The 25834-nt window shown below is 42.4% G+C and overlaps 2 protein-coding genes across 2 annotated transcripts; one reads left to right on the forward strand and one right to left on the reverse strand.

Annotated features, from left to right (window-relative positions):
• Positions 1-2411: 2411 nt before the first annotated feature.
• Positions 2412-3320, reverse strand: LOC136544459 (probable 2' cyclic ADP-D-ribose synthase BdTIR). Its single transcript, XM_066536615.1, has 2 exons — positions 2716-3320; positions 2412-2517 (listed from the first exon to the last, which is right to left on the reverse strand). Exons 1-2 carry the CDS (start codon positions 3318-3320, stop codon positions 2412-2414), a joined length of 711 nt encoding a protein of 236 aa, XP_066392712.1.
• A 9027-nt stretch (positions 3321-12347) lies between these two features.
• LOC136546990 (probable arabinosyltransferase ARAD1) lies at positions 12348-17163 on the forward strand. The gene is made up of 3 exons (XM_066538958.1): positions 12348-13347; positions 15084-15449; positions 16709-17163. The coding sequence occupies exons 1-3, from the start codon at positions 12403-12405 to the stop codon at positions 16898-16900; spliced, it is 1503 nt and encodes a 500-aa protein (XP_066395055.1). The 5' UTR covers positions 12348-12402; the 3' UTR covers positions 16901-17163.
• Positions 17164-25834: the final 8671 nt, after the last annotated feature.

A 25834-nucleotide genomic window follows, 5' to 3' on the forward strand; every position in this document is an offset into this window, starting at 1 on the left:
CTTTGCCGAGCGCCTTATTCTTGGCACTCGGCAAAGACCCCCTTTGCCGAGTGCCATGCCCCGGCACTCGGCAAAGTTTTTTTTATTTTTTTTTGTTTTTGGCCTCGTACGTGACAACATATATGAAATCTTTTGATGTCCTGGTTTGTAAGCATCGTACGTGACAACGTATATGAAATCTTTTGAAATTTTTATCATAGCCTCCACATACGATATCACGACATCTCAACAAGTTTCATGATTTTCAGACTTCGTTTGCTTTTTATAGAATTTAAAAACACTTCGCACGCAAGTTCGCAGGTCATGTTTCGTGCCGAAATTTCGGGTCCATTCCTGGATATAGCCTCACACTACTCACTAACATGAGTATCAATTTTTGAATCATTAAATTCCATTATTCAGTACCACGTGCATTTCAAATTTATATTTTTCAAAAAAATTCAAGTAAACAAAATAAAGTAACTAAATATATCAAAAAGCCACAAAAAATCCCTAAATTCAAACGAGGAGTTCCTGGTACTTTAGAAGGGTTGCACAAAAAATTTGGAGGCCAAAAACAAAAAAAAACTTTGCCGAGTGCCGGGGCATGACACTCGACAAATGGGGTCTTTGCCGAGTGCCTTCATAGGGGCACTCGATAAAGGTAATTCAAAAAAAATGTAAATTTCTAATTCCTCCCTTTGCCGAGTGCCAAAGCTGGTAGGCACTCGGCAAAGACATTTCGAAAAAAAAATATTGAATCTTTGCCGAGCGCCGTGTTCAGGGGCACTCGACAAAGTATTTTCCAAAAAAAAAATCTTTGCCGAGTGCCTAACAGCAGGCACTCGGCAAAGAAGGACGTGGCCGAACACTTGTTACGCGGGGCAGCCTATGCCGAAGTGCCGAGATTTTGCCGAGAGCCTGGCACTCGGCAAAGAAGTTCCTTTGTCCGAGTGCCCTTTTTTGCTGAGTGCCCGACAGTCGGCAAAGAATTCTTTGCCGAGTGCCCGATTTTTGACACTCGGCAAAGCAGTTTGCACTCGGCAAAGGCTTTGTTTCCCGTATTGACAGTTCTAAACAATCAAATAACGAAACATATTCAGCAACTCTTTTTTCCCTATTATCAAGATATATATGATGCATTATATTAGTTTCAAGAGTACTCTGTAAACCTGATCAAATGTGATGTTGCATCGATGGCATTGTTCAAAGCACACACAGTAAGAGGCCCTCTAGCATACAATATGCCTGATACAACTGACTAGCTGAGAGTTGTACCCACACAAACATGAGATTTTCTTTGGAATGGACCTACGCATATACATACATACTTCATCCACGTAGCTAAAATGATCTTATTTTTGGAATGTAGCTGTCATATATATACTCATTGCTAGTGAATAGGCGGTTAAAATGTGAAACATAATACCACTCTTTCAATGATCCATGCTAAGTTATTGCCAACAGTGAAAAGAAAAAGCAATTTAGAGAAAAGACATGACGAAGACATACACATGTACACACGTAGCCCAGAGGCCATAGTAGCGAGGAAATGAGTGAGACAAAGACGTTTGAATCCAACAGCGCCATGCAACGAGTCAGATTGTTAAAACTGTTGAATAACTAGGACCATAGATCTAGTTGGATACAATTGTTCTATTTGGGATAAAGAACATAGTACATCCTAATGCATGTAGAACTAGAGAGACAGGGATGGAAGAGAGAGGGTGCTGAACCTGACACCGCAGAGGGGGTAGGTTCAGCGGACGCCATCAGGTTTCGTTGGTGATGTCTGCGCACGGGCAGCGACGGTCGGTGAAGAGGGCGGTGAAGACGTCGACGTCGATGGAGCGGGCGGCGCGGCTAGTGGCTTCCCGTCACTGGCTGCGCCCCTCTCTGATCGGATTAGGGTTTAGATGTCGGTGGGGAGCTCGGCTCAGGTCAACCTCGTGATAAGAGCTGCCGGCCCCCACATCTTTTTATAGCGCAAGGGTGACAGGGGCCCTCCAGCCATGATAGGCTAGACGCCCCCGATCAGGGCACGAGTCAAAGGCCCAACTGGACCGTTGGGTCCAGTTAGGTTAGAGATCAATCTAACAATGGACACACACTGCAATAGCAGTATGCCAAAAATATCTTTAATCTCGACATACAATTTTATTTTTTTCTACATGTACATGTGTGGCTGTGTTATTTACAAAGCCACATCTGTCGTGTAATAGCTTATTCTACATGGGCACATATATACATTTCTACCGCCCCAAGTTTACCAAAATTAAGACCAAGACCTCTAAATTTTTATTATATTACAATGAAAAAAAATCAATGAAATGAGGAATCCCCCCCGTGTTAATGAGTCATTCACGAAATGCCGGCCACCCCGCTTCACGAAAGACCTCTAAATTTAGCCGATGCATGCACCGTTCAAAAATTCACAGCCTCGAAAGGATCATCTGGCGTTGTGGCACGCGCTGTTCCGTTTCTTGAATCCTCTCCATCACCGCGTTCGCTGCCGTTAACACCAGGTCCGCCAAGTCACTGCAGATCGCCATTGCACAAAGATGGAGTCAGTTCAAAGCTAGTAGATGCTTGCATCATTGCATGCGTTCATGTATAATATAATGCACACGATGAGGTCAGAGCTGAGGCTAGCTAGAGCGAGGTGAATGCGTGAATAATGTCAATGGCGCTTGCATGGAGAATTGGAGATGGAGTTGCAAATAAGAGGGCACGTACTCTTTGGCGGGGTCGTGGGTGAGGCCGACGGTGTACTTGGCCTCCTTGAGAGCGAACCTGAAGCGGTCGATGTCCCGGGGCATGAATGTTTGGGAGTCGACCACCTCCTGCGGCAGGATGAGCTCCGAGGGCTTGATGCCGTAGAAGATGGGGATGAGGAGCTTGCGCGACTCCACGATGTTGGCGAGCTCGTGGAGGCAGAAGTCGGAGTCGAAGTAGTGCGGGGAGAAAATGGCCACGGCGACCCTGCACTGCCTGATGCCCTCGTTGATGCTCTCGTGGAGCCTGTCGCCGGGGTGCATGGACTTGTTGTCCAGGAAGGAGCGGACCTGCCCCCTGCTGAGGTGCTCGAGGCGGTCATACAGGAGGCGCGCCACGTTGTGCTTGGTGTCCACCCCGCGGTGGTTGATGAACACGTCGTACTTCTTGGGCGACGCGGGCGCCGCGGGCCTCTCGTCGTCGACGCGCCGCGTCGCCCAACGCGCGGCGAGCTCGGCGTTCCCCATCGCCGCCTCCGCCGACGCGTTTAGCCGCGATGCGATGTCGCAGGCGTCGCGGATCACGGGCGACGACCTCTGTGGCGGTAGTGCGGATGACGACGCCATTGGATTGACGATCGGAATGCGGGCGGGCCGGAGAATGAAGCTGAGTGAATTCCTTCCTCGGGTCGAATCCGAGCGCGGTTTTTGGAATGCAGCTAGGGCTGGGAGGAGTGTGACCGAGGGCCTCGATCGACCGACGATCGTGTGAGAAAGCACGTCGAGAGGCCGAGATCGGCGTACGTGCGTGCTGTCGGAGGCTTGGATCCGGAGCCGATTGAGATTGCTAGTATGCAGCTGCTGCTCTCTCAGATCGGTCGAGAAAGTGAACCTGAATTGATGAACGATCGCGATCGATCGTCGTCGTCTATGGTGCTAATAGAGCTCTTTACCGATGTGCAGTGCAGCTGCTGGAACGGGTTTGTTTTATAGCGATCGGATCGGTGAAGAGCCGTTGAATTTCAAAATTTTTGAAGAGGAAAATTATACGCGCGTCTCCTGCCGCGCTCGTGCTCTAAGCAGTCTCATTCAACGGAACCCGCGGCGGAAGACAGCCGAGCCAACCAAAGGAACAAGAGGTTATAGGGGCTTTGGAGGCTTAGCTAATGCATGGGCCCACCATCCTCGGCTACTTTATTAATTAGGACATCTCTGGCTGCATCCAGATTCGTGATCCTGCATGCACGCGCACGGCGATCGGCTTAGCATAGTTACGTTATTAGGCTAGCCGATCTCAGTGCAGAGTTTCATGACACAGTCACCCAGACTGGTCTCACGTATGGGAAGCAGCAAATCAAAGAGGATTCCTCCTGCCCCAAGGAAAGCTCGGTGCTGGACCCTTCGACTGCTTGCACATTCGCAGCCACGCTGCCCACGATAGTCGTCCGAATTCCTCGGTTTGATTTTTCCGCCTGCACGTGGACCGGAGACAGCATTTGCATTGGATTTTACCCAGTATAATGTCTAGGTTGGGCCGGGTCTCCAAAACCCATCGACGAGGCTCCCCGATCGGGAGACCCCTTCAAATACGCGATCGAGCGGCTTCTTCCGATGACGCGAGAGCCAAGGGATGACGCCAGCGCGGTTGGACTCTCCTCGGCAGCTCGCTGTTGTTGCTTGTTGAGGCATTCAACTCCCACCTCCACAGTCCACACCAGTGCACCTCGTACCCGTTTCCGTCTGGGCTTCCTCTAGCTGCTGCCGGCTCTGTGATGCAAGGAGGGAATTCTTGGTGTGCCGTACGCGAAAAGGATTTTTTTTTTTTACTGATGTGAAGGGATGCTTAGACTCTCGCTCTGACGGTGACAATGCATATGGATTATTGTGGGAATAGTCCACGTAGATTTATTGGGGGATATGGATGCTTAGACTCCAACATTGACAGAGGCGGTTGTGGCCGAGAGCTGATCCGTACTCTCTTCGTTTCTTTTTCCCCCCTCTAAGGCGTCAAAAGCGTAGTCAAATTAAACCCCGGTTAGCTGATCTCGTTTCATGTAATCGTCTTGCCAAGGTGGCTTTTGACTTGATCGTTACAGTGAAACGCTTGTTCCGAGCTCTGACGGCTAGCTGTGGTAGGGAGACGTACTATATGATGGCGTCATGGCTGATGAGACAATAGATTGGATGGAAAAGGTGCAGAAGGCACCACCAAAAAATCGTTGTCACCACACAGTCGGAGTAACTGCATTTTTCCATTTTAGAACATGACTGAGTTTTGCCACTACTTTGTCTGTATGTTGTCGTCCAATTTCTTTTGGATTTCTACGCATGTGTGTGTGTGTGAGACCAGACTACAAGAGACTCTCAATTGTTACGTAGACAAATAGAGAGATGTGAGGGTTTTTAAATAAACATGGATTATTTTAATCCATTTAAAAATGAATAAGCTAGAAAGGTTGCAACTCAAATAGCATGGGTAGCTAGGTTTTTAGTAACATTCAATGTTTTACTCATTATTTTTTCAAATAGCTTGTTTAATTGCAATTGTCCTTCAAAATGTGCCCCCTCTAGGATACTCGATACAAAATCCGTAAAGATATTTTTGATTAATTCTTTGGCTTGAAGCTATCATGGTCTCTGTCTCCTCTCTTTTTTCCCACTCCAATCTTGTAACTATACAAATTTTACCAAGTCGAACATCATTTTTATTCTAAATTTAGCTATTTATTATTGTTATTTACCAAATAATCCTTAGTAACTAATTTCGCTTCCCAATTTGTGTGGGAATACATACTCAATATTTTAATTTGGAAATTAGATACATATATTTATTGTGTTTTAGCATGACTATTTAGTTTGTTTCTAGTTTAGTGAGACTTTTTTTTACTCTGTTTGTGTTCTTCACGGGATGGGCTTCTATCTCATCTGGTTTGGATTCAGGTCCCAGTTACAATCAATCAAAGGAGGGGGGGGGGCGCTGATGGACGAAGAATCCATAGGGACTTTAATCACAAGAAAATGATAGAACTTAAACAAATGAAGAAAAAAAAACCTAATCCTTTTTAATAGTAGAGAAATATTTAAACTGTTGTATGATCATTAAAATCTATGGTACTTTATTTCCCAAGTATTTTGGTGACTTTTAGTCTTCTAGATGAATGTTTTAAATTTGGTGAGATATGCACCGTTATGTATATGCCACCATCTATATTGAGCTATATATCTTCAACTCAAGTATTTATGCCTATTTCTTCCTATCTTAATGTACACTCGCCTTCCCCAAATAAATTAACTTAGAGTTGCCTAAAGTCCATTTTTTATGTTTGACTGAATTTATAGAGAAAACACCAATATTTATGACACCAAATAAAATATATTTCATGATGTATATAATGGTACTAATGGGTGAAGACTTTCAACCGGATGCATTCTGACCAGCTCGGTATGCCCAACGCCTCTGTCATCACGGCTAAGAGCTTAAAGGTCCTTGCCTCCTGTCGACAATTCTTCCCTCCTGGGCCCAATGTACATTGCAAAATAATTTGCATTGTTCCTCTAGCCCATTCACTCACGTCTCCACCATAGGAAAAAATATACATCAAGACTGTAAAAATATTTGAAAATTTTCTTATGCGCCATTGACTCATGCATGCTACCTTGATAGTGTTTATGTGCTCAGATTGTAGTGCCCATGCTGCATCTTAGTTTGAAATTGCCTTAGATTTGATTGAGGAGTCAATCCCTGAAAACATATGGCAGGGAAGATGATGTCCATGTTGCAACTTGGTACTCCGTGGCGTTGTTCTGGAAGTTTGTCCATGAGGAAATACAATCAATATGGTGCATCATTGGTGGAACATCTGAATTGCACAGGCGCTAACAACATCAACTTAGCAAGATTGTCCTAACAAAGTGAGTTTGCACGAGATTATTTCTTTTCTTGCAATCCGCAAGAAGGGATCAACACTAAACACCACTACTTATGATGGTGGACAAAATGGTGGTCATTGTGATGGTCAACTAGTGCATGGACACAACGATTCTTGTAGGAGTTTGACAGAGTTCTTGGGCAAATCTAGGCCCTGTTCGTTTCCACTACATAGTGTGAAAAGCATATTATAGATTATGAACTATAGAAAACCTGAATCATAACAGTCTGAATTGTAAAAATTAAGCTGGTGTTGTTTGGCATCCTGGATTATAGGGTGGTGGGACTACTGACATTTGCTACACGACGTCTATAGTTGAAAGTCCGTTTGGGTTTTGATAATTAATAACAATATTCAAGGACTAATGGTTTCATGTGAGATGAAAGGTTGATCAATAGTCCACAAGCAATACTTGGAGCTACATGAGGTCATGAAGGAGATATGACATGAACCATGTGATGCAAGAGCTCAACAAAGTGAAGAGATGGAAGCAAAGGATAAAATACAAATGAAGGCAAATGTATATGCATAGGTTTTGTCTTTCACCAGCCATAAAGTTATTAGAGAAGTTAAAATGGGCCATGTTGATAGGATAGATAAACGTACTATAAAAAGGGAAAATAGAGTTTGCGAATGTGGAGAGTGTTTTTCATGCACGCACATCGAACTCTAACATGCACTGGAGCTCACCGGCGGTGCACCGAGACCACATCGGAGTTTAACAGCTACTATAACTGACTTAGCAGGTGACCGTTGGAAAGCTCCAGTGAGGTACATGAGCTCTCTAGTGCTCCTGTCTTTACCAAATCAAGTTGGCAATGATTAGTTTCTTGAGTAGACGTATAAATATAGGTGTGGCTAGTCTATATATAACTCTTAGACCTCTTAGCTGATATCCACACACATTAGAGCTCAAGATACACCTCCACTCATATTTGCTTGGTAGAGATTACATTCTTCATGGTATTGGAGTGATTCTAGTGCATGTGCTTTGAGAGATTACATTGAGTAGCGCTAAAGATGAACTTTTTTGTGGGTTTTCTTGTTACTCTTGGTAGTTGCCGTCACCTAGATGATTTGAAGTAGCAGGACTCAATTGAAGATTGTGAGGTGCTCCAGAGGTGTGTGAGGGGCTATTAGGTTCATCCCCATCAGAGAAGGCAAAGAACAACTCTAGTGAAAAGGGGTTAGATAGCACTTTGTGATCGAGCCAGCTTGAGTTCAAGTGCTCACATCAGAGCCAACCTTGTGGGGTTGTTAACTTTGATAGAGGAATTATGATCCTTGGGCTTCCCTCAACATGGACGTAGGTGACCATCAAGTTACTGGACTACAGGTGATATATCTTTGTCATCCCTTATGTGGTATTCCACTTGATAACTCTACTCCTGTGCTTTACTTTGTGTTCTTACTATTCCTACAATAGAGCTATTAGGATTTATCATCTTAGGAAGAAAACCGACCTGGTTGATCCAACTCTAGTGACATGCTTAGTTCATATTTATGACATTCAAATTGTGTAGGTTGTTGATCACCCTAAGTTTGCAAGACACTAACTAGAGTAGAACTATTAGGGCCTCCTTTGTATCTAACCTCTTTGTCTAGTGTTTGTGAGTTCATAGATTTTTTAGTTAGGCTATTTACCCCATCTAGCCATCCAAAGATCCTTTCAAGTGGTATTAGAGTGAAAGGTCCTTGTTTGGTTTTGGTAATTGAGTGACAACTTAGGTGGACTAATTGTGTTTATGTGAGATACACAGGTGATTAGTCCATAGGTACATGTGTGTGAGCAACATATGTCATGAAGGTGAAAATGGCTTGGAGATGTTGCAAAGCTCACACATGTGATGATGAAGGAGCTTAAATGCACATGAGACATGACATTGAGTCATGTGATCAAGGTGGAGAAGATCAAGACAAGACTTGGCTTGATGGACCGGTTGCAAGCGTGAAGGACAAGTCGAAGGCTTTGGAGTGATGGACCGCGTGGCAGTGAAGCTTGAGCAAGACTTGGCGCCGATGGACGATGGCAACGGCGAAGAGCAAGTAGAGTCAAGATCAATGAACCAATATGATCATATGATGATATGAAGTGGATCATATCATTGTTGATCGTGTTGGTGCATGTGTTGCATCAACATTGGAGGAGATGGAATGGAATGCGCAAGGCAAAGGTATAACCTAGAGCATTTCATTTCATCGGTCATAGGTGTGTAGAGAAGTTTATGACCGGGTTTAGGATAGATGGCCGTACTATCAAGAGGGGCAAACTTGTTTGCATATCGGTCATCTAGTGCCACTCGAGTGATCTAACTTTGCATTGTCACTAGGATCGAGTGGCGTGGCAAGTTGAGTGGCTAACATCCTTTGGGAAATGATTGTGAAAATGCTAACACACATACACATGGTGGTGTACACTTGGTGGTGTTGGCACATTTACAAAGGCGGTGGTGTTTGCAGGGTTGAGATGGGTTTGGGTCGGCGCTTTCGGGAAAATGGAATGCCTATTTTCTATTGCGCCAGATGCAAATTCTGGTGGTTAGCACATTGGTGCAAGGGTGAAGAAGTTAGAAGTGAAAACGAGTTGGTCGCGAAGATGCCGGCGTCGGTCAACTGACCGGACGCTGGATCTGAATGCACCGGACGCTGGAAGGCTGCGTCCGGTCAGGCTGACGTACGGTGACGCAGTAGCTGGAGTGTGACCGGACGCTGGCTGCGTCCGATCACGTTCGACCGGACGCGTCCGGTCATGCTCGGGAGCTTACTGGAAACGACCGGGCGCTGGGGGTTTAGTGTCCGGTCAGTTGAGTGCTGCTGCGTCCGGTCAAGTCAAATGACCATTAGAACCGGGACACGTGGTCGTCTGCGAGCGACCGAACGCTGTGGTCCAGCGTCCGGTCAACACGACCGGAGCGTCCGGTCGGCCCGACCGTTGCCCAGTGAAGGGGTAACGGCTAGTTTAGCCCTTGGGGCTATAAATAGAAGTGGCCCTCAGCCATGGCTGGTGCTGAGCACCTCAAGGGACTTAGTGTCCATGCTTGTGAGTGCTTGGGAGCCCTCCATCACACATATACTTGATAGTGATCATTCGTTTGTGTGAGTGAGCGATTCTAGTGTGATTGCATCGTGAGGTTACATCGAGTGGCACTAGGTGATCGAGGTGCAAGCCGGTGGTGCTTGTTACTCTTGGAGGTTGCCACCTCCTAGACGGCTTGGTGGTGGTCTCTGTCGAAGCGCGCAAGAAGCTTGTGCGGCGCTCCGGAGAAGTGCTTATGAGGGGCATTGTGCTCGCCCCGCGGGAGCCGCGAAGAGCAACTCTAGTAAAGCGTGTCATTGAGCTACCCTCACTCAAGGGGTAGGTTCTTGTGGCGCCCGACGTGTGGGCTTAGCGGGTGATGCTAATTAGCCACCGAACCACCAAGTGAGCGATCGACACAACGGGGACTAGCGTGTTGGCAAACACGTAAACCTTGGGAGAAAAATCATCGTGTCAACCTTGTTCTTCCCGTTAGTTTGCATCCCCACTACACAAGCTTGCAATTACTTTTATACATATTAAGCTTGTGTAGTTGCTCTTGTAATTAGATAGCTTGTGTAGCTTGCTAATTACCTTCTTGCTTGTGTAGCATAGAAGTAGCTCCCTTGCGTGGCTAATTTAGTTTTAGTAACCTTGTTAGTCACATTGCTTAGTTTGTGTAGCTAAGTATTTGCGCTCTCTAATTAGACATTGGTTGCCTTGTTATTGAGCATTGCTAGTGAGCTTTATTAGCTTTGTGCTTTTGCTTACTAGCATGTGTAGGAGCTCTCTTGTTGCTTAAAATACTAGTGGCATAGGTTTGTGTAACCTTGCTCCTAGAATTGTTTAGGAGAGCTCTAACTAGCCCGGCACCTTTGTTGCATAATTGTTATCTTTGCAAGGTGCTAGTGAACATATATAGTGGGGTATAGTCTTGGCTAGACTGATAGTCTTAATTCCACATTTGTATCGGTTAGCCGACGCGATTAAGTTTTAGAAAAGACTATAGAAAAGACTATTCACCCCCCCTCTAGTCGCCATCTCGACCCTTCATAGAGTCAAGCCTCAATTAATTTGAAGAGTTAACCATTTTGAAGTAAAGGAGTGTCTAGCAATAGTATTAGCAATCCCCCAAACTTCGATGGCACAAATTATGACTATTGGAAGGGAAGAATGTGTGCTTATTTGAAGGTTATGAGAAAAAGATTTTGGGAGTAGTAGTCGAAGTTTGTTGTGCTTGATATGAAGGATCCTACCTTGGTCCAGGAGAGAAGGAGAACCTTGAACTCAATGAACAATCCCTCAACGTGATCTATGAAGCATAGGATCCCAAGGTCTTGTCAATGTTTTTCTAAACAGTAAACGATCTTTACATGGTCATCCTTCGTTTTGCGTTTAGGCTGTTTACACGGTGTTTAAACGAAGTTAAACGGTCTAAACGGTTTTGTACTTTAAAAATACATATAATTATATATGTGCATGTAAAAAATCAAGTATTCTAGCATTTATACATATTTATCCGAGTAAAAATCAATTTTTTTGGTATGTATATATATTTATGCATGTGAAAAGAACCAAATATAGATATTTAATCATGTAACATATCAAGTGTACACATTTATAAATATAATAAACTTAAGTATATAAATTTATCCATATAAAACTGAACTAGATTTACCTCGTGTATCCTTTACATAAGGTGTAGAAGGGATTAGAGAAAGCATATGAGGGTACTACAACGGTAAAGGATATCGAGCTATATATTTTCAAGGACAAATATACAAAGTTCCAAATGTCGAGTGAAGAGAGTATCCTAGAGATGTTCCGGTAAATGTGACTGTCTATAAATTGAGAAGACTAGGACAAAATATGGGTGATGACGTCTTCTCTCACTAGTTCTTGAGATGTCTTCCCAAGAAATTCAAGATCATAGTCACTGTGATCTTGAGAGGTGGATTGAAGAACCTCACTTCCACACAAGTATTGGGAGAAGATCGTCACTCATGACAAAATTGATCATGATAATGAGAGTGATGAGCAAGAAGAGGAGGAGGAGGAGAAGAGCATAACTTTCATTGTTCGTATTTGGTTAGAGCTTTCATTGTCCGTGTTTGGTTACCTACACAACCCTATATGCATGTTAGTGTCCTCTAAGCAAACCCAACCTGCATCCCACAATTCGGCTAAGATCCTGCTTATCCATCTATGCACCACCTCTTGCGCACCTGACTACACCTTAAGGCTCGGTCTGACCACTTACATATTTAGATGAATCAAACAACAACTTTTTTTTAGAATTACACAACACGCCCACGATATAGGTAAGGGCATTGCTGCATAACCCTTAATACAATGCAATATTGATGCGATCAGACTCATAGTGATGATTGACTTTTGCATAGTGAAAATCTCAAAATAGTAGGTATAAATCTCATTTTGGAACATGTCTGCATTTCATTCTCATTTTTCTACATAAATTTTATTTTTCTTAGGAACTCCAAACATGAATTTGGCTGAATTTCACATGACCTTTTCAACACGTGAAAATAGGGATTAACTTCCTCTCTTTTTTTCAATAAAATAAATAAAAATGCTACTCTATGAGTCTACAGCCACCGACGGGCAGGACCCACAGTCAGTTACCCATGTCAGTGGGCGCCCACGACGTCGTACTCGCATCCCAATCTCCGTCGTCCCCCGCCTCACTCCCTCCGCCGGCACTCCACCTCCCCATCCGCGCCCACCCCACCGCGTGGCCGGCCCCATGTGGGAGCGCGGCAGGCCGCCCCGCAAGCCCCGCCCGTCCCCGATCCTCGTGCCGCCGCCCCCGTCGTCGCCGCCACCCCGCCTGAATCTCCTCCTCCCGAGATCCCTCCTCGCGCTCGCCGCGCGCGCCATGCCGTCGCGCCGCCCCTCCCCGGTCCTCCTCCTACTCCTCACGCTCTCGCTCGCCCTCCTCTTCCTTATCCTCTCCCCTTCCTCCCCCTCCGCCTCCGTCTTCTCCCGCTCCCTCAGCTCGGGCTCCGCTATCGCCTCCTCATCTCCGGCGTCAACCTCCGCCCCGCCTGCTCCCGTCAAGATCTACCTGTACGACCTGCCGGCCAAGTTTACCTTTGGCGTCGTCCGGAGCTACACGGCTGCGCGTGCGCCGTCGGGCTCGGCGGACGCCGCGGCGGCTCTGCCCGACGAGCAGCTGCGGTACCCGGGACACCAGCACGCGGCGGAGTGGTGGCTCTTCAAGGACCTGCTCCGACGCAGGCCGTGGGACCGCCCCGTGGCACGCGTGGACGACCCGAGCGATGCCGACCTCTTCTACGTGCCCTTCTTCTCCTCCCTCAGCCTTGTTGTGAACCCCATCCGCTCTCCGCCGGCAGCAAACGCCTCTGGGGCGGCGGCAGCGTTCAGCGACGAGGCCATGCAAGAGGAGCTGCTAGAGTGGCTGGAGCGGCAGCCTTACTGGCGGCGCCACAGGGGGAGGGATCACGTTTTCATCTGCCAGGACCCCAATGCCCTGTACAGGGTGATCGACCGGATCAGCAATGCCGTACTCCTGGTCTCTGATTTCGGCAGGTTGCGCAGCGATCAGGCATCTCTCGTCAAGGATGTCATCCTGCCCTACTCACACCGAATCAACTCCTTCAAGGGTGAGGTCGGGGTGGATGGCCGGCCCTCATTGCTGTTCTTCATGGGCAATAGGTACCGCAAGGAGGTAACTCTCGAATTTTGAAAGAAACATGATGAATTTAATCTGATTGGGGCATTGGTCAGTTTAAGTACAACTGTGTTTTAGGGGGGGCATATATGCTGTAGAGTATAGACAACCAAGTGAAGGTGCCCTTTGGAACTTGTAGTTTGCTAATGTGCACAACATTCTTAATCGATACTCCCTCCATCCTAAAAAGAATGCAATTCTAGATTTGAACCAAGTCAAAAAAATTTAATAAGTTTTACTAAATTTATAGAAAATAGTACCAACATTTATGTCTCCAAATAGGTTTACTATGAAAATATATTTCATAAATAGTCTAATGATACTTATTCGGTACATAAGTATGGTCAAACTTTACATTGTTTGACTCCTTGAAAAGCAAGAATTGCACTCTTTTTGGGACAGAGGAAGTATTAACTAAATGGTATTATATTGGTGGTGTTCTTATGTGCATATTGTCTTGTATAAAGATGAAGCTTAGAAGAAAACAGAGTTAGGATGCCTTTTCTTTTTGTGAATAAAGAGAGAGCTTTACAAATTACTGAAGCAAGAATTACACACTGGACAATGATTGCAATCTGCAATATGAAACAACCGTTTTGCTAGCTGGGTGAGCTCGTGAGTGACTGAATTCTGCTCTTTTTATGTGCTTGAAGAGAGATAGGCATGTGCATCTAGACAGGACCTATCCCTGGCTGCGAATTAGATGCCTCAAGTCCCCCAGAAGGTACACTTGGGTCAGATTGCGCCAACATCATCAAGCACCTGATCAAACCAACTACTCAGAGAACCAGCTCTAGCTTTGTTTTCCAGGAAGCGGTAGAAGTAGCAGATAAACTCCCAGTAGTTAGGATGCAATTGTGCCTGCTTTGAATTTGTTTTGTTCTATGGCAAGTTCTGGAACCGATGCCCAAGGAAAATTGAACAAGGAAAAGTCAACTGGGGTTTCTTAAGACAATTGGTTTCAAGGGCAACATATACAAACCCCTCAAACAATTTTTTGATCTCAGTATATTTTTTGAATTATGTGTAAGGGCTTGTTGATTCAGAAATTTGTCAAATTTGAGAATTGCGTAGCGGTTAGAGTTCTGCAATCTTCAATTCAAGATATCTAGTTATTTTGGATACTTTACCAAGAAGTTTGTCTTTTTTGACAATTTCATTTGCCATAGTTGGCCTCTGAAACGTTTTTGTTTCTGTTTCAATTACCTAGCTCCTTTTCTTTTGCTCACCTTCTATGCATAGAATGTGATATCATTGTTGAATGCAAATTTTTTTTGTTAGGAAGTAGGAACACTATAGAAGACAACAACTGCAGTATCCAATCATCCGCAACATCCTGATAAGAAACACAAAATCATGATTGATAAGATAAATTAAGTATGGAATATATGAGAAAAAAGGGAAGTTGCATACTTTTTTTTTTCTTTTTGGTTTGAAACAAGCAAAAAAAAAATTGTTCAAGAGTCTTTAGAAGCCCCCCCATCCAAAATTCGTCAAGTATCCCCCTTTTGTTAAAAAAAACAAATGTCAAAGCATTACTATGTTGCATCCTTTAGTTTGATTTTTTTGTTCCTTTTAATCAAAGTGTCTCTTGAACTTTAGTTTCTTTTACATATAGTTCATCGTTGTTTTCCTTGTCAATGGAGTTACAGTCAGTGTCCTGTTCTGATTTTGTACTTTGTTTATGCAATGTTATGTACTTATGCTACAGTTTGTCATTCTGAATATTGTAGGGAGGGAAGGTTCGTGATGCGCTTTTCCAGATTCTTGAAAACGAGGATGATGTAACCATAAAACATGGAACTCAATCAAGGGAGAGTCGTCGTGCAGCTAGACAAGGAATGCACTCATCTAAATTTTGCCTCCATCCTGCCGGAGATACTCCCTCAGCATGCAGATTATTTGATGCACTTGTCAGTCTGTGTGTTCCTGTTATAGTCAGTGATTACATTGAACTTCCATTCGAAGATATTATAGACTACAATAAAATATCAATATTTGTTGGGACAAGCAAAGCAGTACAACCTGGATACTTAACTTCAATGCTTCGAAGAATCAGTTCAGAGAGGATTCTGGAGTACCAGAGGGAAATAAAAAAGGTCAGTACTGACTAACCTATATCATACCGCTGTTTGCATCTGTAAGATGCATGCTGTTCTACTTATAAACAGCTCTTTCTTAGAGATGCCTTATTCCTGAGACAAATGGTTGCTCCAACGATAGGTTAGATGTTTCTTGGCTGCAGTATTGTTTCGTGCAGTGAATTCTGTTCTTTTAACATGGAAAACAATGTGTAGATTGCACATACAAAGCATGTTGGAAAATATGTGGTGCCTAAATGATGTAATAACATTTTGACAATGTGTAGATTGCACATACAAAGCATGTTGGAAAATATGTGGTGCCTAAATGATGTAATAACATTTTGACTGTAGCTCAGTAAGCTTCAATGGATTTGAAAAATAAATTTATGGGGACTGAAGTATAAACTTCCTCATCGATCAGCCTTTGAGGATTTAATGTCGTTAGCATAACTAGAGACTATCATGAAATTCTGCCATCACCATGCCTCAGCAAGAAACTCCATTTGTACTTGCCACTTCTGTGTACATTTGACATCTGAGTCAGCTACTCGGTGCATTTGCCAGAGAAGATCACCCCACCATTTCATTCTTGTTTGGCTTAGAATATGAAGTAGTAAGAATGTGGATATATAGTGCTTTGGGGATTGTTTTGACAAACTGTCACTTTGGGCATATGATTACTTTCTGGCCTCATATATGAGTTATTTTGTGCTCTTTCACTAATTCGATCTTATATGGTAGTATACTTTTGTGGTTGCAAGTGGGCCCATTCCACTGAATTGCTGGTTCATTATGTACTCCTTCCGTCCTGAAATGATATGTGTATTTTGATCAGGGAAAAGTCATACAAAGTAGATTTTGACCCTTAATTTTTTTCCACAATATGTTGTCATTTGCTAAAGAATCAATATCATCTCAAAAACACTTTGAATACAAATCTACTGATGCAAGTTTTATATCCTAAGCTTGTATAAAATTTGAGTGATTGTTGGTCTACAATATACTTATCATTCTAGGACGGAGGGAGTAGTACATATGGTTGATTGAACAAAATAACTAGAACAAGCTGATGGGTCCATAACAGATTGCACCCTTATTCTTGCATGGGATGGAGATATGTGGTGTGAGGCAGGAACATGTGATGTTTCAATCTAGTCTTATATATTGCATAAAATTTAGATTTCAGAGGCATGACATGCACATTCAATTTTCTTTCAGTATATTTATCTGTTAATAATTTTCTTATTCGCTGAAATTCGAATGACTTTTTTCAGGTGAAACATTACTTTGAGTACGAGGATCCGAATGGACCAGTGAATGAGATTTGGCGCCAAGTATCTCTTAAAGCACCACTGATAAAGTTGTTGATTAACCGCAACAAACGGTTGCTTGAAAGAGGCACCAATGGAACAGATTGCTCGTGCATTTGCTCTACAACTCCAACTGAGATAACTGCAGCCAGTTAAACAAGACAGAACTCATGGCCCTACAAGCTTTGTGCCTATTTCCACTGATCACATTGCCTGGATTTTTGAGGTTGTACAGTTATATGTAAAGCGAGATTACCAGCCACTATTTTTGAACATTAAATTTACTAATTGCCACAATTCTTCAGTTTTCACTAGATTTGTATTGGAGGAGCGGATAGTCAGGAACCTTGTTGTGATGCCTTTCCTTGATACAAGGCACAGTACCCTTTTTGTATGTGTAAGTTACATTAGTTCATTTTTGTCAGCAGTTTGCGGCCCTAGTTTTTCGACCTACATAAGCATCAGTCCCCGTGCCCTAGTTATTCTTTGGTGGCATAGCAGCAGGTGGTGCAGGTCCATCCAGATTTAAGGCCTGTTTTAATCATAGGATTTTAGTAGGGAATTTTATAAGTGTTTACTTCATTTTTGATGAGGTGATAAGTTTATTCCTCAAATTTGATGGAATGACTTATTTTTCGTATCAATACTAATTATTAGCTTGCGAGGAACGATGAACAAAAAAAATGATGAGTGAGAAAGTGATGGATCATCTTATTAGTTATTACTCTAATCAAACTCTCTATTATTCAAATTTGGTGGAATGATTTTATTTCTCGTAAGAATAAAATGGTGATGGAACAAAAAATATGAAGAGGGAGGAAATGATGAATCACCTTATTTCTTGAATCAAACACAGTATCCTCTTTCACCAGAAAGGAACTACTTAGGCCCGTTTGGACCGGAAAGAAGTAAATATCTTTTCTACGTTCTAAACATCACAATTTTTCATTCATGTATTTTAGAATCTCATAGTTTTACATTTTTTTTGAGACTTTCGGACCTTTTATTACTCATTAGACCCAGCTAAATCATCGGTCAAAAGGTCTCAACCTCGTGAGGTACATCTTCCCAAGTAGCTTTACAATCACTTGGGAACTTACACCCGATAGCAGTTAGAGCATGTGCTACCCTATTACATTCACGACGACACAAGCTAGTGCACTTATTTAGTATCTTAAATGCTAACTAGTAGCCATACAGGTGCGAGACACATGTTTATAGTTATGATAAGTGACATCTTAGTATGATTTTGAAATGACATAATAGTAGCAACTAACATCCTCTGATATATTAAATTTATGTTTTTTTTAAGAAAACTCGGCACATGCTTATGATTGTGATATGTGACATCCTAATATGATTTTATATGATTTTAAAATGATATAGCAGTAACATCCCCTAATCTACTAAATTTGTTTTTCTTATAAGCTCAACCATAAACTCACTGCTTATCCTATATTTTCTCAAAATTAAAATTAAGATACATATAGTCGCATGTCATGTAATAGTATAAAATTCTAGTCGTCAATAGCACTTCTCATATACATGGGATAACCTCACGATCTTTCAAGCATTTGTATTACCTAAAAAAATAAGATAAAAATATATGATTTTGGCAATATATAAATGGAGCTAAAATGTGTTTAAATAAAATAATTAAACATACCGGTCTCACAACTCTAACACATCCATTTAGAGAGCAACTCCATCAGGAGGTTTCTAAATAAACTCTCTATTTAGATTTTTTTTTTTGGCAAAAAGAGAAAAGATCCTTCCAACAATTTGGTAAAAGAACTCCTTAGAAGTAAGAACTTGCCAAATCCCCCTTCCAACTCATAAGTTTTCGAAGTTGATAGGAACTCTATATCCGCTCCCCCAATGACGTATTTATTAGAAGATTGAAGTAAATTAGACCCATGAGTAAATTAAGAAAATAAAATGTTCTAGGTAAGAAAATGGTAATAGACAAAGAAACTGTTAAAAAGGGCTTGGTTGGTTAGAAGTAGTTTGAGGTTCCCAATAGAAAATCGTTTGGGAAGTTAGTATAGAAAACTATTGGAGGGGGAATTAAATTTAGGTTGCTATTTATTTTGTAAACTCACTAAATTTATTAGTTTAGCAAGTTAAGGCCCTCCACGGCGTGGGGCTTGAGTAGTGCCAGAATAGGAGAGAGACGATTGAAGAGTAGCTCCACACACTATAACAAATGATGCCGATGCTAGAAATTTTAGGAGCGGATCAACTAGTTGCGTCGGTGCCTACTTACTAAAGAAATGAGAAAAATGACTTTCTCTAGTACTGACCTGTACTATTCTTGGCAGCCAGGACACACTATTTGATTCACGTGGGTGCCAGTGTTTGCAGAGGGCACCGGTGCTCTGTTTTCCCACGCTGCGGCCTTCCATGATCCGATGCCCATTCTTGCTGTGGGACCCGTTTTTCTTTTCTGGCATCACTGCCCATTGTGGAGGGCCTAATTATAAGAAACACCTGAAGTTGCTCTAACCAGTGTATTCTTTATTATAAACTAAGATGTATGAGAAGGACATGCTCGTATTCCCGGGTTGCAGCCACAATAATTAACATATCAAGAGGCAGAGCAACTGAGTCCTTGTTTAGTTCGTAAAAAGTTTTCCTAAAAAATGCTACAGTACCTATCATATCGAATCTTACGATACGTATATGGAGCATTAAATGTAGACGAAAAAAACTAATTACATAGTTTGGTTGGAAATTGCGAGACGAACGTTTTGAGCCTAATTAGTCCATGATTGAACACTAATTGTCAAATAAAAACGAATGTGCTACAGTAGCCAAATTTCTAACTTTCCACCAACTAAACACGGGCGGAGAGAAATGCTGACGTAAATGTGTAGCACTGGAAAGAGAATGAAATAAACAGTAGTGTGGAGAGACGATTCTGGAGGCAGCCCTATGAGGCTATGAGCCCTTGCGAAGCAGCTCTTTTCATGAAAGGTGAAAGCTATGGGTTATTCTTCCAGCACAAGGCACAAGGATCTACATTGTATTTTTTGATTGCAACAAGGATCTACACTGTAGCAGGTGAAATGTATGGGTTCGTTCGGCTTGCCTTATAATTCGCACTGTTCAGCTTGTTTTTTCAGCTGGAACATTGTTTTTCTCTCACAACAATTCAGTAAGAGCAGTGTTTTTCAGCCAATTCAGTCAAGTTTTAGCAAGCCGAACGGAGCCAATTGTGTGTACATAGCATGGATGCATTAAAAGCCGAATATCCAAATGTCTATACACGTTATAGTCTTGCAACAGTAAATGAATTAGAGTCTCTCAAGTAGTACCAAAAACAGATTATCTGATATAGACTACAATGTAGCCATCCACAGTGATGTTTTTGTGTATACATTTATGAAGAAAATATGGCCAAAGCAGTTCAAGACCATAGAAGATATGAAGGATTCTAAAAAACCCTTAATGCAGATGTAATTTTCAAAACACCTCCTAGGGACAGAAAAAAATATATTATCCCTATCCAAAAGTCAAATTAAGGCATCGTTCGTTTCTCTCGGATCGGCCCGGAATGAGGTCCATTCCACGCGGATCGGGCCGGCGCGGAATGAATACTAGCCTAGCCTAGAATAGGCATTCGGTTAAGGCCGGCCTAGATTCTAACCAGGTCCGTTTCGACCGTTCGACCCCCTCTGCAATTCAGAACCAATCCCCACCTATGAGCCTCTAGAATAGATCCCTCTGGAATCCCGGCCTAAGAATCAAAAGAGGGCCAGATTCAAACATGAGCCGCCGAACGAGGCCTAAAGGAGAAAAAGACCCAAAACCACATAGAAAGAGCTTGATTTTAGAATAATCATCACCACGGAAGCAAAGGTATTTCATTGACTGCTGCACATCATTACCTTATTCAAAACCGTATTGCACAATCTGATCAGGCTTCAGACTTCACTTTTGATCAAAGTTTAGTTCATAATTGGATCAGAGCCGAGTGTCTTGAGTTCGGACTCCATTTTTTATGAAAGTTGACTTGCTTCAAGATTCACGTTTTTCTCATGCTATAGCAGCATGATTGAAAAAGTCAGAACCTGAAATTACCGAACTGGCAACAGGAAAAGTCAACAAAACTTGTGGATGTTCCCCTACATTAGGCTTTATTGCCAGACAGGCTACAGTGGAGCACTTGCTACCGTTCCTTCGTCCTGCCTGTCGTGGAATGACACTAGATGCTTGGCGAAACAGTGATATCAACCAACATGTCAGTGCCTAGAATTAGTATTTAGTTCTGATTCAGATATATACACATTTTCTTTACAGTGTTATCAACCAACATGTCAGTGCCTAGAATTAGTATTTAGTTCCACGACAGGCTACAGTGGAGCACTTGCTGCCGTTCCTTTGTCCTACCTATCGTGGAATGACACTGGATGCTTGATGAAACAGTGATATCAACCAACATGTCAGTGCCTAGAATTAGTATTTAGTTCCGATTCAGATATATACACATTTTCTTTACAGTGATATCAACCAACATGTCAGTGCCTAGAATTAGTATTTAGTTCCGATTCAGATATATACACATTTTCTGCGTGTATATATCTGTAAGGAAAATGGACCCTAGGCCCATTTACTTTGGATTTTAGTGTTTGATGACCAACACAATCAAATTGGACTAATGAATTTGCAAGTGATTGTTTTGTAGTTCAATAGGGTGCAAGATGTGATTTGGACGAAGACGACGTGATGATCCGATGATCAACACTATAAGCAAGACCTTAGAAGCACAAGAGAATACCCAAGATATCAAGCAAAGTCCAAGCATGAAGATGGGAACCAAGCCGAACGTAAGATCACGAAGAAACGAGCTCACAGAGATAATCGGACGCTAGACCAGACGCTGTCGGAAAGCGATCGGACGCTCCGATCAAGAGGCTCGACAACAGCAGGCGCGACCGGATGCTGGCGACAAATCGACCGGACACAGGACTGCAGCGTCCGATCAAGTACAGAAAGGTTCCAGAGTAGTAAAATTACGACCGGACGCTAGCAACGTCCGATCAGTTGATCGTGGCTCTAACGGTCGGGACGATCGGACGCGTCCAGTCAGGACGTGATCAGCGTCAGATCAGTAGCAGAAAAACAGGATTTCGTCTCCAACGGCTCCTTTCTCAGTAGAGCTTATAAATAGAACCCCATACCAACCATTTGATTAGTGTGAAGCTGAGAAAACATATCAAGGGCGTTCATACACCATTTTAGTGATCTCACTTGCATAGTGCTTAGTGATTCATTAGGTGATTAGCGTAGGTGCTTAGGATGATTAGACCACCGCTTATGCGCTTGCTCTAGGTTTAGGCCTAGTGTTTAGTGAGGTTTGCATACCTCTTACCACTCAGTGCTTATGCGCATCATTGTTGTACATCGGAGGGGCTTGTAGTCTTACGAGATCACACCAACCGCTGTTGTGTTGTGGCCGCCACCGTGTATTGGAGGGAACAAGGCCCACGGCGTTTCGGCCGGAAGCTTGATAGTGAAGAAGGCGGGGAGCATCCGGGAGAGGCTTGCCGGAAAGCATGTCGAAGACCCACTTACGTGTGGGGAAGGCCCGAGGCTATCCACGGATTTACCCGACCAGAAGCTTAGCCCTTACGAGGGATTCCTTGCGAGGAGCTCCAATGAGGACTAGGAGGAAGCTTGCGCGCTTCTTGATACCTCAGTAAAAATACCAGAGTCGTCGACAGGAGTTTGCATATCTCTACCTTGCTCTTTAGCTTCCGCATTTACATTGATTATATTACTCCTTTTACGGTAGAGATAGCAACACACTAGCAAAACTATAGTTGCATATTTAGATAGTTTATCTTTTGCATAGGTTTTGCTAAGGTTAGTAAAAGAGGCCATAAGTTAAAAGTAGCATTTTAAGTTGCCTAATTCACCCACCCCTCTTAGACGTTAGGGTCCCCTACAAGTGGTATCAGAGCCGGTTGGCTTAATTAGGACCTGTGGCTTAACCGCCGTTGAGTCGACGCTATTTAGAGTGGTTGAGATGGATACCTCTAGGCCTCCATACTTTGACGGCACTAACTTCCCCTATTATAAAGCTAGAATGGCTTGTCACCTTGAGACGATTGATTTCGGTGTTTGGAGAGTCACTCATGATGGGATGAAACCCATTAAGAATCCCAATAAACCCACAAAGAGTGAAGAAAAGGAAATGCATTTCAATGCTAGAGCTGAGAATTGCTTGTTTGAATCTTTTAGCATGGATGTGTTTAACCAAGTGTTCACTTTAAATACGGCACATGAAATTTGGTTAAAACTCAAGAGCTCCATGACGGCACATCTAATGTTCGTGAGTAAAAACATTGTCTAGCTAAACAAAATTATGATTCCTTTACAATAAATGATGATGAGCTTGTTTGTGATATGTATTCTCGTTTGAATCTAATTATCAATGAGCTCCATTCAATAGGATTAACAAAGATAGATGATGTGGACATCATGAGGAAGATCATCTCTGTGCTTCCACAAAAGAAATATGCAAGCATCATTATTATCCTTCACAACATGGAGGACTTGAGCACCATGACCCCGGCTATAGTCATTGACAAGATAGTGGCATTTAAAATGTCACTCAAGATGGGTCAAGATGAAGCCTCTTCATCAAGCAAAGGCAAAGCTCTCGCATGTAGCGAGAAAAAGATGATGAAGGGCAAGCAAGTTGAGACAAGCTCAAGCTCAAGCTCCTCAAGTGAAGATGAAGAAGAAGATGAGGATGATGATTCAAGTGATGATGATCAATCTTCCTCCTCCACCTCCAACCTTGATGAAGGATTGATCAAACTTATCAACAAGGTGGAGAAGATGATCTAAAGGCTCAATATAAAGGGTGTGCCCATCCAAATTCAAGATATCATCTTCACCAATCAAAGAAATGAGCAAGAAAAGAGAGGATGTTATAGATGCGGTGATTTGGGGCACTTTGTAAAAGTTTGTCCAAACAAGCCCACACCCAAGACAAAGAAGGCGTGTAAAAATCAAGCCATCACATCAATAATGTTATGGGATGATTCTTCAAGTGAAGAAGGACACCATCACAAGAGGCGAGGTCGCAAGCACTTATCATCAAGCTCTTCTCGTGTGTGCCTTATGGCATGAGGTAACAAAAGCTCATCCTCTAGTGAGAGTGATAGTGATGATGAAATGCCTTCTTATGATGAAATTGTGCAATAAAATCTTAATTATGCTAAAGTTTGCACTAGTCAACAAAAGAAGCTCGAAAAATTAAAAGAAAAGCTAGATAGTTCACAAGAAGCATATAAAACTTTGCTTGAACAATATGAGATATTTGCTAATCTCAATATTAAACTATCTAATAAAATTGAGCAAATTGAGGCTAGTGCAACAACAAATGCATGCACAATCAATAATGAGCAACTTGTAAACAAAAATGAAAAATTAAAAGAAAAGTTAGCTAGCTCACAAAATGCTTATGAAAGTTTGCTTGCTAAAATGGAGACCATGTGCAAACATTGTGGTGAGCTAACTAATAAAGTTGCTAATCTTGAAGCCGTTGATACAACCCCCACCAAGGCATCTAAAAAGAAAAGTTCTATCTTTAATATGTCTAAAAAGGATGCCTCTACTTCTTGCAATGATTTATATTTAGACTCACCCTTGTGCAACTAAGTTTGTGTTGAGAAAGTTGTTGTAGATACATGCACACAAGAGGTCGCAATGGAGAATGAGCAACTCAAGCAAGAAGTGGCTTGCCTCACCAAGGACTTGACACAAGTGAAAGGCAAGGCGGAGCAAGTCCAACTTCATCAAGATAACACCATCAAGGGAGTGAAGAAGCTTGATGAAGGACAAACCGTGGTTTGCTACGTGTGTCACAAGGAAGGCCACAAGTCCTATGAGTGCAAGGTGAAGAATGGGGGAGGAGCAAAGAAGAAAGAGGAAAAGCAAACAAGCAAGTTCTCCAACACCTATACCAACAAGGTGGACAAAAAGGTCTCCACACCTTATCTCTTGAAGAAGAAGAAAAATGACAAGGTGGTAGCCATCAAGGTGAACAAGCAAGCCAACAATAGGGTCAAATGCTTCTGGGTGCAAAAGGAGATCATTTTCAATATGAAGAGCACCAAGAAGGTTTGGATCCCGAAAGGGAAGTGAGAAGTCCAATGGACGTCGGGGAATTTGGAGACTTGGTAAAAGTATAGGTGCATTTCTTGGGGTGCATCATTATGGATAAAGTCATTACCAAGTGGGTTAGTGAATACTATGGACCCAAATTCCCCTTCCCATGTTAGGTAACTAGATATTATTACTTTCAATTGGTATCTTTAAGCATCTAGTTACTTTTCATGCCTATGTTTGCATTTGCATGCTTACATCTTTTGTCATGCATACACTAGGTATATCTTATGATAGGCTTGCTCGGTTTCATTCTTAATCCTTGGAGTAAACCTACATAGTTTAAAATTGTTTAGGAGCACAGCACATAGCTTGTCTTTTTGATTGTTCATTAATATGTGCCAAAGTCCAAATTGTAGATAATTTCTCCTGAATATCGCCTTCGAAAATGACTTTCACATTCATGTGATGTCATCTTTCAAGTGGTATTTTTTATTCTAAAATTAATGTACATGTTTCCTACAAGTATTTCATACTTGTGTGCACAAATTTAGGGGGGGGTTACTCTATAAGTTGGATGCTTTGAGACTAACACCTTTTCATGCTTATTATGTGTGTAGTAGTCTCATTGCAAGGAAAATAGAGTCTCCAGAGTTAAGCATCATACTTCAAATATCTACCACCTATTGCAAGTGGTTGAAATCAAATTGGTTTCCACATGTGGTATTTCTAAACCGATATCATCATGTTGATTTCATTTTAATATTTATATGCTTTCTTCATGCATTATATAGATTAAATTCCCTTGAGCAATAATTTGCCAATCATGCATATGCTTTGCCTTCTACCATTTGTATGTCTATATTTAGGGGGGAGCTTAGTCTATATAATGTGAGAGTAAAATTTTATGACCTATTACACTCTACATACAAAGGATCACAAAGTTTGACCCCCCGTGTGCTACTAATG

Source organism: Miscanthus floridulus, chromosome 3, assembly GCF_019320115.1.
Source record: "Miscanthus floridulus cultivar M001 chromosome 3, ASM1932011v1, whole genome shotgun sequence".
Classification (NCBI taxonomy): domain Eukaryota; kingdom Viridiplantae; phylum Streptophyta; class Magnoliopsida; order Poales; family Poaceae; genus Miscanthus; species Miscanthus floridulus.

Bases quoted from the DNA above. Each gene is read 5' to 3' on its own strand.
- LOC136546990 (XM_066538958.1), top strand. From the start codon at position 12,403: ATGTGGGAGCGCGGCAGGCCGCCCCGCAAGCCCCGCCCGTCCCCGATC. The intron at 13,348-15,083 runs GTAACTCTCGAA...TGAATATTGTAG, and splicing joins GCAATAGGTACCGCAAGGAG to GGAGGGAAGGTTCGTGATGC. The intron at 15,450-16,708 runs GTCAGTACTGAC...GACTTTTTTCAG, and splicing joins ACCAGAGGGAAATAAAAAAG to GTGAAACATTACTTTGAGTA.
- LOC136544459 (XM_066536615.1), bottom strand. From the start codon at position 3,320: ATGGCGTCGTCATCCGCACTACCGCCACAGAGGTCGTCGCCCGTGATC. The intron at 2,518-2,715 runs GTACGTGCCCTC...GGCGATCTGCAG, and splicing joins ACCCACGACCCCGCCAAAGA to TGACTTGGCGGACCTGGTGT.